This window comes from Mchenga conophoros, linkage group LG22 (assembly GCF_057382185.1).
Source record: "Mchenga conophoros isolate Kocher_MC1m ecotype Shallow Benthic linkage group LG22, M_conophoros_male_GT1.1, whole genome shotgun sequence".
Classification (NCBI taxonomy): Eukaryota; Metazoa; Chordata; class Actinopteri; order Cichliformes; family Cichlidae; genus Mchenga; species Mchenga conophoros.
Window position 1 is genome coordinate 28,215,633 of NC_140546.1, and position 16,008 is coordinate 28,231,640.

The following is a 16,008-nucleotide window of genomic DNA, read 5'->3' on the forward strand; positions in this document are numbered from 1 at the left end:
GATATTATCTCTCTGCATGTACAAAGAGAGACTGTATACATTAATGTTTTCAGTTATCATTCGGAATATCAGAGATCCCTGCATAGTGGAATATTCAGGAGGGTGCTAGTTAATTGCAGACAGGAGTGAAAAACAAAGGATGTGCTTGCTGCATGCCAAATTTCAGCTTTAAACCAACTTTAAACTTTGTGATATTAATGGTAGGGGTGCAACGATACACAAAATTCACGGTTCGGTTCGGTTCGATACTTTGGTGTCACGGTTCGATATTTTTTCGATACAAAAAAAATGTTCATGCCTTTTTAATTTTTCATTTATTAAAATTATAAATATATATTTTAACTCAAAAGTACAGTTTTTAAATTTAACCCTAACCCTTGTGCGTGTTTTTTATTTTGACAGCGAATGCGCACCTGCGGACCACTTATGTGCAGCCCTGGTTATATAGTTCGTCATATTGCAGCCACAGAAATTATTTTGTCCATGAAACCACAAAGCTGCACTTTCTTTTTGCCTTATAGTCTGATTTGTCATAACTTCTCCGTTTTGTGGTAAGCTTTTCTTTGGCTGTCACTTCTTCACCCTGACCTGTCTTATTTGGCTCAGCAGAACTAAAATATATATATCCTGCTGCTTTTACACACGCACTCACATAAGCTCAGCGATTCTCTGCGCAATCAACCTCTCACATGTTTAAGCTTGCTGTGGGAGATTTCACTTGTCATGTTTGCATAGTAAGCTAAAGATTAATAAGACGATGTCAGAGGAATTGGTGCGCAAATTATCATCACTCACAGATCAGTGCTGTCGCTCTCTATACACAGTTCGCACGATTGCAAAGTGAAAGCAAAAAAACAAGCGCAAATTCAAACGCGATTTCAATATGTCACATATTGACAGTGGCTCACAGATGCCAATGACATAATTACCCAGCTACATTTCTGAAAGAATGCAAAAGCATTGACATATATTTTTCCTTCCTACAATAGCCCAACGGGCAGGGCAGAGATAGATTTTGGTAGCCCGACTGAAAAAAATCGCTAGCTCCGGGACGTCGGGCTAGCGATATATTCGTTGTGTTCCCACTAGTGCTTTCAGGTTAATCTCGTTGAAATGACCTTAACGCCACAACACGGCAAATCTCCGTTAACGAGCTACCGCCGATCGCCCCGTGTGTGGGGCTAGACAGCCAACACGTTAACGAGCTAACTGCGCTAACACACTAGCTCCCACCCATGTAATTGAGCATTGCATGGCACATCCAACATACTGTTTTACTTTAGTCCATGACTCGCTTACCTTCAGGGTCATACGTCACATGAAAACCAAAATAATTCCAAACGCCAGATCTGAATGAGGGTGGGGGAGGTCCATGTGTCTTGCTAGCTTGCCCTGCGCTCTTCCTTCTGACTATGCTGTCTGTGTTGAGCGCTCAGTGGATCTGTGCTCGACAGTGCAGCCTAGGCGGAGTAGTCGAACGCAGATTCACTGAGCGCTCAACACAGACAGCATCGTCGGAAGGAAAGTTGATAAAATAAATTACAAATGTTGTATTGTTCGATACATATGCGTACCGAACCGAAAGCACTGTATCGAACGGTTCAATATCGATACGAATATCGTTGCACCCCTAATTAATGGGAACACTTGCGACGTGAAGGTGGAGGAGTCAACAGCTTATTATGTTTCATCAGGCTCACTCAAAGCTAATGAACCTAAGAGCAAAATAAACAAGTGTTAAAAAAATGAATCCATCATTTAAGGATGAAATCAACTTAAATATTAAGCTAAAATATATGAAAAATGTTAAAGTCTTGATAGATTTAGATGCCACAGTCAGGTAGATTAGATTAGATTACATGTTTTTTGAGCATACAATTTAAAATACACACTACTTGCTTTTTATATCTCATAGATTAAGTCAGTTGTTTTTGGATAGTTGTGATTCTTCTTATTGTAACTTCATGGAAAATGAGTCATTCGGTTCTTGGGGTTCAAATTTTATATTTTGTTTTTTGCAACACTACTTAACTGTTAGATCAGTTTCACACGAACTAAAACAAATCAATCAAATCAACAATCTAACACACGAAGCGAAACTGAACATGATGGCCACCAGACAGGAGACTATCAAAGTAAAACAGGAAGTACAGGGAGCACACACACTGAGACGCAGACTGACGGAACCCAGAGAACAGAGGGAGGAAAGAGAGAGTGAGGGACAAAAGGGACAAATGACGAGAAAGGGTGAGAAAAACCAGACACACCCACACAGACATGATTGGACGATCATGAAGACCTAACTGGGGGAATGCTGAGGGAAGGACACGGAGACATGAATGGAACCAAATAACAACCAAGACATCCTGAACTAGAAACACTGAATAAAGTCAAGGGTGTAAGCAAACTAAACTAGGAAATATAAAATACACAGAGAACATAACAAATAAATAAGACTCCGAAAACACAAAGTAAACCCAAAGCACTGGGTCTGCTTATAAACACAACACAGACCCGCAAAGGAAATCCTGTGATTAACAAAGCAGTGATGGAATACAGATTTTTTTTAAAGCTAGCTTTGTTGATTTTTAAAATGTGATATGATTAATCTTTCCTTTAGAAAAAAAACCCTCTTAGTTCCCTAAAATGTTCCCAAACGGCAAACATAAGGCACCTTCAATGTATTTAATAAGATTAATCCAAATGAAAGATGCACACACACCTCTATACTATCAGTTTTATTTATGATGATTTTGTTCTTAGACCTCCCTTAGTTGAAATTTTTAAAAATCTTTTGTTGGTCCCAATGTGAGTTTTGTTATGAGGTGAGCCTGTCTTCTGCCTCACGATGGCCAGCCAGGAACATTCCAACACACTGAGCATCTTCATTTATCTTTCTGATGTCCATCTTGATAAACCATAGTCACCTCTCTTTTTTTTCTCCTCACTCTCTGTCTCTCTCCTTTCCTCCTCCTTCATGCTAATCAGAAGGGACTTCTATTCTTACCCTTACTACCCGTAAGTTACTCCTTTCTCCATCTTCCACCCTGATGCCATTTTCCCCTTCCTTTGTAGACCCAGGATTACTAGAGTGGAAATAAGCATTGCTATCTCCACCACATTCTCAAATCAACCCCTCACCCCACCACCAAACACACACACACATACACAAACAAGCACATATACACACACACCACTTCAGCAGAACCTTACTGCAACCCATGACACACTCTTGCTATCACCAGATCTCACTTTTCCCCTCGTCCAGTTTCAATCTTGTGGCCCTTATATTTCCCTTTTACTCCAATTTCTCATCTCCTCACCCACCCTCCTTTCCTTTATTCCTTATCTCTTTGCCTGTCTTTCTCTCACTTCTCACCTTCTCTGCCATCCTCTGTCTGTATTTGCTCCCTGCCTTTCTCTATCCTCCCACCTCTCTTCCTGCCTCTCTACAGTAGGAAGAAGGTGGCCATAAACAAGGCAGCCATGTCCTACAGGCAGGAGAAGAGTCGGAAGCTGAGCTCTCTGGATTGCAGCATGACAGAGCAGAGCACTCTCCAGCAAGATGAGAGGATGGCCCACTCCTTCATGGATGCCCACGGCTGCAATGCTCGAAGTAAGGCAGCAAGGACCACATGAGTACTTTTGAGAAAGTGTCTAGAGAGAATGCAGCTTCCTGCTTTCTGACCTTCAGCCATGTTTGCAAACATATATCCAATCTGTCCTGTCAAAACGTAAGATGCTTTGGACAGAGAAATCTCCTGAAAGGCTCTTGTCTGTTTGAATATTCTGCAGCACCAGTCAGCACTCACATCTCTGCAGAAATGCTGACTTTTTCCTTTAAGCTGCCCCCTAGACTTTTTTACATTAATAAAAAAGAACAGAGCATGTGCCGCAGAATCCTCAGTGTCAGCTGGATGCCTTGAACTGTATCTGTTTGTGTTCCCAGATGAGCAGCGTAGCTCTGTCAATGAGTCTAGCAGTTTACTGGGAGGCTCACCCCAACGTCACTGTCGGAGGAAAAGCTCGCCATATCACACGGGTCAGCTCCATCCTGCTGTAAGGGTGGCTGACCTCCTCCAGCACATCAACCAGATGAAGACAGCTGAGGGATATGGTTTCAAACAAGAGTATGAGGTAAGGCATGTATGAAAAACACACAATTTCATTTGTGCTTTTTTTTCCATTAGGTTTAGCTAAAAATTTAGTTTTTTGTTATGTTGCAATTTTAATTGTCTATCTGTAAATGTATGTAGTTATTTAAATTGTTAATCCACTTTGTTAGCTTAATGGTATCCACATAGTCCAATGTGTCTCAATCCCTGTTTTGAGTATGTACACCCACACTAACAAATATGACTACACAATATAAGCCACGAGTATGTCAGTTTTCCAGTATTTAACAGTCAAAGGTATATAGTGTGCAACTCTGTATACTTGTCTCTCTAAGCATACAGTGTTATGCAAAGGTTTGAAACTACCCCTCATTTATTCATATTTTCCTTCCAAAAAGCCAGACCTTATAAAATTTTAAAGTGATCTTGTGGTTCTTCCGGGTTTCTCAAGGTCTTTCAAAGTTTTTCTTTGGACTTTGGCTTTTTTATATTCAGTCCTGTTAGATTGGCACATTACACAAGAACTTGACTGAAAATCAGTGGCAACAATTCGATGATGAATCCAAAAGTGACATTTTGAGATAAAATTGTTGTCAGTATATATGGAAATGTCAGGAATAAGGTGCAACAGTGAGTGTCAACAACCGTCTGTAAAACATGGTGGCGACGCAGTCATGTTTTTTGGCTGCATTTGAGCCGAGGTGTTGGGGACCTTGTCAAAATTAATGGAATTAAAATTGCCAAAAAATACTGTCAGATTTTGATCTACCATGGTAATACCATCTGGAAAGCATTTGATTGGCTTCATCTTTCAGTATGATATTCATCCCAATGGAGTAAAAGTCACTGGATAAAAAAACAAAGATTGGAACTCTATCAGTTATGGATCGGCCTTATAGACACAAAAGATCAAAGAAGAGGGTTGTCCCTCAAAAAGCAATGTAAGAATGAGGGGTAGCACAAGACTTTTTTATGTAACTAGAGGGGAAGTCCTACCACGAAATTTGTAAATGAAATGTTAATGCAAAATTCTGTGACTATTAGCCAACTAGCCTAAAGTTAGGGGTTTTTCTTGGGGGGGCAATGACATTGCCTGTGTTTGTCGTAGTCTGATATTCATGTCTGGTTTGCTGTCATCTTTACCTATAAGACTTTAGTATTATGTTTGGTCAAGGACTTGACAAGTTCACAAAATGGGCCTACTAGCAAGACATGGAAAATGTTGTAGTTCACTTTTGAAGTAAGTAAAATGTTGATCATTTTTGACAGGTATTTTAAGAGTTTATCTTATATTCTAGAAAATTAGCTATCAAATTCAATGGTTTATTCAGACGTTAGAAATTACTTATGTAGTTTTGATTATTTATTCTACTAGCTAGAAAATTTCTACTGCTAGCTAGCCCAATCATTAGTTTGCTCTCATGCATCTAATTATTACTTTACATCTAATTATTACTCTATTAAATTAGTTCCAAACTACTCAGTTCTGTATTCAAGTTTGTGTTTTTTTTGTTTGTTTTAATTAGTTGAGCTATTTTTGCCAGATGCTCTCTAGCTACCGTTTGCTGTAACCTGTCGCTAGTCCTGGTGCTAGCTGCCAAGCCATATGTACCTTTGGTCTTGGCTGTTTTTGTTTGGTTTTTTCTTTTTTGATTTGACAAAGTTACAGTCTTTCAAAGTGTTGAATCATATTATGCTTCTGTATTTGTTTTATTGGTTTGCTGTCAACTTCTAGTATACAAAGCCAGTTCCATGACAAATTGATTTTGTTAGCTTGAAGTTGAAGAACCTGCACAGAGCAAAAGTCACTGGTCAACACACCTCTTTAAAGAACATTACACCTAAGGGCCTCATACCCGTGAAATTTCATTTATTTCTTTGTAGCTGAAAAAATAGGTGAATCATTTGTCAGATAGCATCAAGTCAAAATTCCCAATATGTTACAGTGTACAGACCCATCTGTATAATATTCCAGACCAGTGCTGTCTGTTTTGAAGCATTTTAAAAGGGGTCTTGAATATTCATGAGCATGAGCAGTAAAATATGTTTTTGACTTCATTTGCATTACAGAGTTAATGCATATATACTGAACATTCTTCTTATAAGAGCACTAATTACTATTTCCAAAGTTACGCCACTCAGAGTTCTGGTTAATATAATATAAAATTCTCAACATCATCCAGTCGTGATAGGAATTTTTTTTATCTGCACCTACAGCTGCAGGAAGCCAGATGCACTTTTTCAATTCATTAAGCTATCACCTGAGGGGCCAACAAATCCCCCCCCTCCTCCAAAATCAATATATGGGTTGCTTTTTCACTCCTCAGTCTGGCTCCTCATCGCCTGGAGAAATAAACAAGATGAAGGGGATCAGCCTGCACTCTGCTGTCAGACTTCATAACCCTTATTTCCCACAGGGTCACACTGCTGCTGCCATTGATCAGACATGTTGCAAGGCATTGTGGGGGGGTTATGAATGAGTCAGGCCCTGGGGTAGGTGGGGTACAGTATGTGTTGTGAAAGTCAACATCTGGAGCAAGAGTCAGTGAATACACTAGAGGATAGAACCTCTGCCCCTTCACCAGGATGTGGCTACTTAAAAGTGATGTTGTGTCATTTTGTTATCTCTTGGAAGACTAGTGAACCTGAGAGAGCTGTATATATTAAATGAAGGCCCGCAAACCTCAGCGACCTCTGCTCACAATGTGAGAGACTGATAAAGCCATACAAAAACAGTTACTTCAAGTTCTGTTGCTAAAGGTGGCACTACAAGCTATTGCATCTTTGGGTGAACTTAGTTGTTTAGACTGCAGAAAGTCCTGTGAAAACTTTCACGGCTGTAGTTCCATTTCAAGGAAATTCAAAGTGTCAGGATTACAGGTAAATAAATAAATAGAATAACTCCATAGGTGGAACAAAGAGTGTGTGTCCTACGTACAGATAAGTAAAAAAAAAGAAAAAAACTAAAGATACAGTGAGAATAATTCTGTTTGACAGGTCATTGTTTTATCCCCCATCTAATATTTAAAAACTATTCATGATGAATCTAAAATGACACAAACATACTTAGTTGTTCAATCTTAAACAACAAGTATGGATTAATCTTGTGTACTTGTGTGTCATATGGTACGCTCGGTGCTAAAGGCTGTTTGCAGAGGCCTGGGTTTGAGTTCATCATTTACATCAAGCCATCCACCCACTCTCACCCTTCACTTTCCTGTCATCATATATACCCAAATAAATGTACATTAAATATTGCCAAAAGTTTTGACAGGAACTTCTAACTACTGGAGATAAAGTAAACTCATATGAGAATCAGAAGATGAAAGAAATACTGCAGCAGGATGTCTCACTTATCTTTCACTGTTGGAGGTTTATTGGTTTTTAACGTGGAAACCCAAAATGTTTCCATTTTGAAGGAACTTTTCAGTTTATTTCCAGAACTCATATAGTCAGGGGAAACTACTTTCAAGGAAGAAAGGCTCCCATTTCCCACGTAGTTGCCATACAGTGCCATGAGATTATGGGTTAGTAACAGGAGGTTTAATCCCAAGTCTGTCCTTTAATGTCTTTTTGCAGTTTTTCAAAATATATATTTTATTGAAAATTACATGGAAGATTAGAGTCATTTGCGCTTGTTGCGCTGGCAGAGTCAGTGAAAACTGATATAATGGCATTTCCGAGCATTATCTTTTTTTTTTCTTTAGTCCAGAATCCTTAATGTCCCAAACGAATACTTTCAGAAATGAATAAATCTCCACGAAGGTCAACAGAATGTTGTTTCCAAAATCGACAAGGAGTTTTGGACAAATACAGGTTTGTTAAGAAGGATTAAATCAGGCATTACCAGCGCTGATGTCAGTGACTGATATAATCCTCCGATTATCTTTCCTTCTCCTGCTCGCCTCGGATGTCAGGTGGTACCAATTCAACACCCGTTGCCCGGGAGAGATTGGTCTGCTGTAGACGAGCGACAGCGTGCCTCAGTATGAGAGCCTGGATGTGCCCACCGATACAGCAGAGAGATCAGGCTGGTTTTTAAACTGCAAAAGAATACGACACCACTTATGTCAGGCCCATGCTTTATTTATTTATTTTTTTTCATCTTGCTCGCTTATAGTATTGATTCAGATTCAATGACTCATCTCACTGCACCAACAGATTTAGTCGATGGGTGTCATAAACAGCTGTCACAAGTTTGGCAGTTTAACACCGAGGTATTATATAGCAACCGCTTCTGCAAGCAGCGAGTCCCACACTGTGTTCAGAATGAGAATGACTGCAGAGGGCCACCTTCTCCTTTCCAAGGCCGCAGCCATCTCTCAGCGCCGTCTGCATGTCGTCTCTCAGCCTCAGTCGCTCCCCGCTATGTTGTGGCAGATGTCTCTTGATGACTTGGCAAGATGCTATAACACTGAAGCTACTAAGACGACCTTAGGGTAACACTTTGGAGTGCATTAGCAAAGTTGTTCCCATTCTGAGTGTCAAGAAGCACAAAAGACGCATCGTCCCTGCCTGTTGTTTCTGTTTCTGAAAACTTTTTGGTTCTCTTTAATCTGCAGAGTTTTTTCGACGGCTGGGATGTCACAAAAAAGAAGGACAAGACCAAAGGGAGGCACGATAGCCTGCTAAGCCGTGAGTATTTGTGTACTGAGCCATGTGTTGAGTTGTGTTTGCGCCGTGGCTTGGGTGTGTTCCACTTTTTTTCCTTACTGTAAGTTACAGCATACCTTACCATTTCTTTTTATATGCACACTGTAAAGTAAATCACCATTTTACAATGCCACTGCCTGTATCCTGTGAGCCAGAGGTGCCCAGTAATTGCTTTTACTCCCAATGGAATGGCTGTTGATTCTTGTTAAATATGTGATTAAGGTATGATTAATTAAAATTGATTGTTTAACCGTGTGTTTAATGATGTTTTTGAAATGTTTGCCTCTATAGGAGGAATACTAAATGCCTTACTTATTGTATTTTTCAGAGCCCTTATACAAAAGTGTCAGAAATTACTTTTGTGTCATAAAGCTTTTCAATGGAGGAAACTGCAATCTGCAGGAGTCACGACTGCTTTTGCTTTTCCTCCTAATCCTTCTCTGTTATTTTTCAATCGTTTTCAGAATCCGCCTGATCCAGGTAAACCATTGCTTTAGTGGTAGAGTTTAGTTCTGTTAAAACAATAGTTCAGGTAAAGGAGGCATACTGCATATTGTTCCTCTTTGTGAAAGAAAGAGTACACAGCGACTCACTGTGAGCACAGCAGCAGCATCTCTATCTCACTATGGCAGATGAGTCAAAATATATTACCAGGCAATGCAAATGTAATCATGGGGAATGGGAAAGTAGTCCAGAAAAATATATGCAGAGCATTTGATCATCAATCGGTCCTAAAACAGTAATTACCACTGTTGTTGTTGAATCAGTTATTAATCTTTAACTGTTTAATATTTGTCCAAATGTCTGTGCCCTACATGGCCAGAGTCCTGCATATATATAGCTGAGCTACTGAGAGCTTATAATTGTAGGCGGCCTCTCCAGCTTCTCTTCGACTCAGGCTCGGTTGGCTGTTGACTGCTGACGCCCTATATCTATAGTTTGGCTTCTCTTAATCTTTCACGCATTATTTGTTGGTCTTTTGTTCTTCTAATATGTGTGTACAGGTGTGTAGGCAGGAATGAATTAGGCCATGTGTTTGGATGTAAGAATATGCTCGCTTAACTGTAACTGTGTGTTTTAAAAATGCTATAGAAATAAAGTTATTAATACCTTTATTATTAGCTAACCGATACCCAACACCAGTGGCTTGTTTGACCCAGCAAAGGTAAATCTGAACCCCGACAGTTTATTAATTGTATAAATCATTGTTCAAAAAGGATGAATGTACTATGAATAACAAGCAAGGAATGCTCAAATTTAGAACATGATGACGTCAGCTTGCTATGGTGTTACTGGCTCATAGGGGATCATACTGAAAATAAGTTTGTTCTACAGCTCTCTCCGTGCCATTTGATATGGTATATTACCAGATATAGTTTCTTGACATTTTTTTTTTGAAGGTCACCTTGGACCTTGAGTGCTAACAATGAAGGTCAAGGTCAAATGCTTACCCAGCCTACAGACTCATGCCTCCCAAGGCCTGGTATATTGCTCTGAAGTTTGAAGGTGATCCATAAAAAAATGTGGGTAATATAAAGTTTTTACTGATTTTCACATTTGGTGTGATCTCGACCTTTGACTTGAATTTGGTTTCTACCATCACACTAACTTTGGAAATGACAAAAACTCTGGATGTTAGGCTGCTAGCAAACATGCAAACAGACAGTCAGACGAACCAATAAACACCCTCCCTTCCTTCAGGTGGAGAATCAGTACTCTAGTATTTTGGAAATGGACAGACTGAGATAATAATCAAACACTAAAATACTTATATATATACTGGATGCAAATACCTCTACATACTGATAAGTGATGTTTTATGCGTTGTAGATGACCGTCATCGAGTCAAGCTCCACTCCCTCCTTGCAGATCCCAGCTCCGATTATGTCAATGCCAACTACATAGACGTAAGTTACCTTTACTTTTATTTTTCCTTCTGCGTCACCTCATACTCCCACATCTCTGGCCTTGCTGATCATACAGCTCTGCCTTAAGAGCTCATATTAGTTGTCTTTTATTGTTTTTGTTAACCTGGCGCTTGACCAGCAGTCACCTCCCCATGCTGTCAGCTAAATCCGAACTATCATTTAATGACTACATCCACAGCGTACCATAATATCTATGTGTGTTAGTACATGTAGGCTTTGAAATGAGATTTTATCGCTATATCTCTAAAGTTCCAGCAAGAGCCTATAAGCTCTGAGCAGCAGGCCTTGCCCAAGTGCTTTTGTAAGGCAATATTGACCATTGAAATTGGACCCAATATAACTCAGTTGATCCTTTCATATACTTTCAGATTTTGTGATCTCACCTACAGTTCAGCTCGAATGAGTGTCTCAGGGAGCCTCTCCAGTCCCAGCAGCAGTTTGCTCTCCCTTGAGATGCAATCTCTGCAGCTTTGCATTAGATGGAGCAACAGTGTCTGAAGGACTTTTCCTTCAGCGCAGGTCAGGCTGTGAGCTCTGCCGCTCACTCATAAATAGAAGGGTCACTTCAAGGGGACTCTGAAAAAGCTCTCCACAGTCTTCCCTTCATGTAGTCTGCTGAAGTATTAATCTCAGGTTTAATATGAGCCCGTATAATAGGCTGATTGCTCTGTCGCACCCTTTGTTTTAGCAATTGTTTTGTGAACAAAAGAAAACGTAAGGGGCAGATTTGTGGTTGTGGTCGCCTGACTCAGCATACGCGAGTCCCATCGGGTAGAACTGTGTGTGGCCACTTCATCCCCTTTAGTGCTCCATGATGGCTCCATTAGAACGAGTGCTCCAAGGACCTTTGTGCCATTAACTGTGCAGGCTACAGCACCACTTGCATGTCATGCCAAGACCCTTGGCTCAAAATACTGCAGTGAAATGATTCCAAATGATTCATGGAGGAGGCCAAGGCTGGAATAATGGAACATTGCTTTTTTTAAAGGTTAAACTGAAAAGTTTAGTAGTCTTCTCACTCATTCACGTGCACATTTGCATGTCTTTCATTTTGCAGGGGTAGCAAGACATGACATTATTTTGTAAAATCTTTAGATGAACCTTGTTTTTGCCATCTAGGCTGACAGATGTAACTCCAAAAGATGCAATTAAATTTCAGCGGACTTTGATATTCTGTTAGGCACTCGGGAAGTGATGCCAGTTACAGTTGGTCGCTTTCGATTAAATGGAAGTTTGAGAATGACTGAGCAAACCAATCAAAAAGCTCGAGATAAAATTCTGGTTTAGCAAAAAGCTCAATATACCATATTTATCATTGTCTCGCTTGTCACTGTGTGTCACCTGGGGAAGGCAATCTGACCAAGATTATTTTGCATGGTACTCAAAGCACCATTAAAGAACAATTCCAGTTTCATCAGCTTAGTTTATTCAACTTTCAGCTGCATTTAGAATGTAATTTAGTTTTTGGCTTTCTCGATTTGCAATAAAGCTGCAAATAGTAACACAGTACATGCAGTGTTTAGCAAATGTATTAAAACCACCATCCAATGTACGGTTTATGGAACAGTTGCCCAAAATTAATAATATTGGTAATTACTATTATTTAATATTTCTGCAATGGTTAATCCACCAGTATGCACAAGCCCTTTAATCAAAATGATATTTTTAACCTGTAAAGATTATTTTGGCCAAATGCTTAGTTTTATTATAAACTGTGACTTTCAGACTAGTTTTGTTGCTCAAACTTTTTTTGCAGTGTCTCTGTGTTCCCAGATCTCAGCTTAGTTCACCATAAAATTAACACAGAAACTATTTTCTGCCTTAAAAAACCTGGTATCTTTGTTACGTTAGACTGTCAAAAAGTCAACACAATTTTATTAATTTAAGGCAAAACTGTGGTTATGGTATATATACCACTCCACCCTCTTCATTTGTTTTCTCACACAAATTTTAAATAAGAATTTATCCAGACTGGACATAACTTCTATGGAATCTCTAAATTCACTGCAATTTTATGAACAATTCATAGCATGTATTGAGTAACATTGTGTAGTTCCTAAGGCACCATGTTCCCTCCTTCTCTGCAGAACCTATTAAAGTGTCATTGATGTTATTAAGAGCTTGGATAATGCTGGGTTTTTACTGCTCTCGGATGATGACCTGCTGCTGCACTCTTTTATCTTTTTTGCCCGTCTTTAACAATCTAAGTAAAGACATATGATTGAACTTCCCATTCTCTTCCTGCAAGACAAATGACTAAAGGACTGCGGTTGCTATATAACAAGAGTTGGCCTTTATCGCAAAAACATGGAAATGAAAGATTTCTGGACATTATTCTCTCCACAGGTTTCCAGTGCAAACTGCTTTCTAACCATTTCATAACCCTTTTCTTCTGGTCTTTAATCACATTAACTAGCTCTTATTTCCTCCCCTACTTTCCTTCTATATCTCTCTCTGTTCCCCACCCTCCCTTGTTTTCAACCTTTTGGCATCTCTTAGATTCGGATAAACAGGGAAGTAAGTATCTTGCTTCTCTTCTGCTTTCCATCTTCTTCTTTTCATGCCGCCTCCTCTGGCTCTCCCTGCCAGCCCTCCACGGCTTTTCTTCTTCTTTTCTGGCAGATCCTCCTTTGCTTTTCCTCTCTGAGCTGCTGAGCCTTTCCACTTTTAGCCCTCACTGTTCCTCTGAGTTTTAACTTTTTTCTCCCAAACTGACCGTAGCAGTCTCATCCATAATCAAATGCTCACCTGGAGTTTTTGCTTAACATCAGTCTCAGTTTTTTTGTATAAAATGGCTGATAGAATACTACAGAGGAAAAAAGACGAGGTCAAAGCTCATGTTTATACACACACAGTATGACAGGAGGCATTGTAAATATATACAGTGACAGTGAAAAGTAAAGAAAACCCTGCTTTTCCAGTGGTATGAGAGCCCATATTTATCAGGCATCTCAGCGTAAGATAGTAGGTGCAAGATCACACTAGAAAACAAAAAAACACAATTATCTTCACAAAATACATGTCATCGTCGGCTCGACTAAAAGCTAACCTGGTAGTAAGCCACAAAAGCACACCAAAATAACAAGCTTTCTAACTGCCTGTCATAGATATGCACATGTTGATGAAACAGCTGAGCTTGATGCATCTCTGCTGTCGCAGCCTCGCGGGCTGTCTGGCTCTGGGCTCTGACCCGTTTCTATATAAAATCTCAGACTTTTGTTAATTTACGATATCTGACTGCTGCGACCTTGTTTCATATCACAGCAGGTCATCTTTGGGTTAATTAATCACACAGGAGAAGAAAAAAGATGAATATTGTAATTAAAGATGTGAAAATGTTATTTGACAGTTGTGTGTGTTGTGTCAAGTAGTCTTAAATCATCCATATTAGCTAAATGTCAAATCTATTTCATGGCAATAAGCAAACAGTTTACTTCCTGAACTATACCTGAAGTATAGCTACAAAAGCATCTGAAGCTGCACGTCTTCAGAAATCAAAACGCTAAATGACACGTCTGTCAAATCAAACGCTGACAGAACAATGAGTTCGCTGAAGTGGTGACGAGAACTTATCTGAATTACATTTTGCAGGCAGTTTTTACCTGAAAGCAGCAGAGAACTGCTTTTTAAAGTATTTATTTAGAGAATTTATTGCAGTGGAGAAGATACTTCAGTGGAGTCAGGACAGATAGAACAGATGGGCAACATTATAGTTTGATCCAATTTTAGACTCCTCACCCCGAAATTCAGTCATCATATATATATATATATATATATATATATATATCATCAATGTTATGATAGTCTGCAGTTAATAAGGGCAGTTCTGTCCAAATTTTCAACCATGTATGAAAGCTCTGCATGAATTGATGGGCAGATGCTGTTTTGCTGTTCGAAGTACTACTGAGAGCAGGACACACATGCAACAGTAGGAGATGACTTCCAACAAAGCGATTCACATTTTGCTGCTTCCTACATGATTCGAGTAAAAAGAAATAGATTTTCTAGGAAAGGCTTTCTATTTACCAATACCAGCATGAGGAAAATGATTTTAACAGGAGTGTACATATTAGGAGCTGTTTCTTTTTTAAAGATAATAATAAGATTGGTGCAAACATCTTGTAGCAGCTTTTGAGTGGGATGTACTGTAATTGTTCCATTTACACAAAGAACTCCACAGGATGTTTCTCTCTGGTTTTCTTTCAAACAGGAATAATTTGTGTCCCCTAGAATCTAAAATACAATAGCAAAGTATTGAATATAATATGAGTAAGATTTGCTAAAATATATACTTAGCCTTTTTTTTATGATTAAGTAGCTCGTCGTACACCCGCTGTTATTTTGTTTCTCATGCAACTGCTTTACAAATGCAGGCCGTGGTTCTCGGCTGAATTGCTTATTCTCACTGTTTTGCAAGGAGGACACAAAAATGTCTCTGACGTCCTTGACTGCTATCAGCGAGGATGATTAAAGTTCCTACGGGATTCTGATATGCAGTTCTGAGATGCATGATGAGTATGAGTTCATTTCACGAAGGCCTGGTTTTCCTTGTCACAGGTTGTAGTTGGAACGAGCCAAATTTGTCAAAGCAAAACAAACTGAGAATCGTTTTTTCGTCTTATTGTGATGGAATTGATACGCGTTCCACGTCTGCATGTCTTTACTTTTTCTTTTCAATCCATTGTGAATTCACATCGCTTCGTGTTTTTCTGCTTGCCTGCTGTTGGAAACTGTGGTTGCCAAGGTGACAGACAGGAAACCGGTCAGCTCAGGGGAAACTCGGCAACAGAGGCTCATGGGAATGGGTTCGCTGCAGTCTTTCGTAGCGATGACCATCCATCTCGGCATTGCTCTCCAGCATGACAGTTATGGAATGTAATTTGTGTTCCTGCTTGCTCAGTAGTGCATACATGTATATGAGCTCGAGGGGCTACAGGGACTGCGCTCTGTGTGTGTCTGTACAGTATTTTTACAAATGTTTACTGAATACAGCGGCTGCAATCACTTTACCTGCGATTCATGAGAGAGCGCACTAATCTTAATTCTGGGGATCTATCATGCTCGACTACTTTGCATTCAGCACACAGGTCTTTGCCTGGTGGAGGGCCAGAACGCCACTAATAGCCTTCCAGGCCGTGCACACTGTATCATAACTGCACTAATGCCAAGCAGAGCAGAAAGGAGACAGCCAGATCAGTCAGTGTCACTCAGGTAGAATTACTCCCAGAGCTGAAGATCGCTCACTTGTCAATCTACCTTTGATCAGCAGCCCAGGCTGCATGCAAAGCAGCACACACTAGGCTGCCTTTGAA

The 16,008-nt window shown here is 39.7% G+C and overlaps 1 protein-coding gene across 6 annotated transcripts in view; it reads left to right on the forward strand.

Moving 5' to 3' along the window:
* The window catches only part of LOC146549654 (receptor-type tyrosine-protein phosphatase U-like), a 260,100-nt gene that overhangs the window by 207,499 nt on the left and 36,593 nt on the right, over positions 1-16,008 (forward strand). For 2 of the 6 annotated variants that reach the window (XM_085262642.1, XM_085262637.1), the window contains exons 15-20: positions 2,989-3,018; positions 3,456-3,616; positions 3,950-4,137; positions 8,678-8,750; positions 10,599-10,675; positions 13,196-13,213. In XM_085262642.1, the coding sequence (XP_085118768.1) occupies positions 2,989-3,018; positions 3,456-3,616; positions 3,950-4,137; positions 8,678-8,750; positions 10,599-10,675; positions 13,196-13,213 (547 nt within the window). The remainder of the gene's footprint in view (positions 1-2,988; positions 3,019-3,455; positions 3,617-3,949; positions 4,138-8,677; positions 8,751-10,598; positions 10,676-13,195; positions 13,214-16,008) is intronic. The other 4 variants (XM_085262638.1, XM_085262639.1, XM_085262640.1 and 1 more) reach the window with 4 other exon arrangements.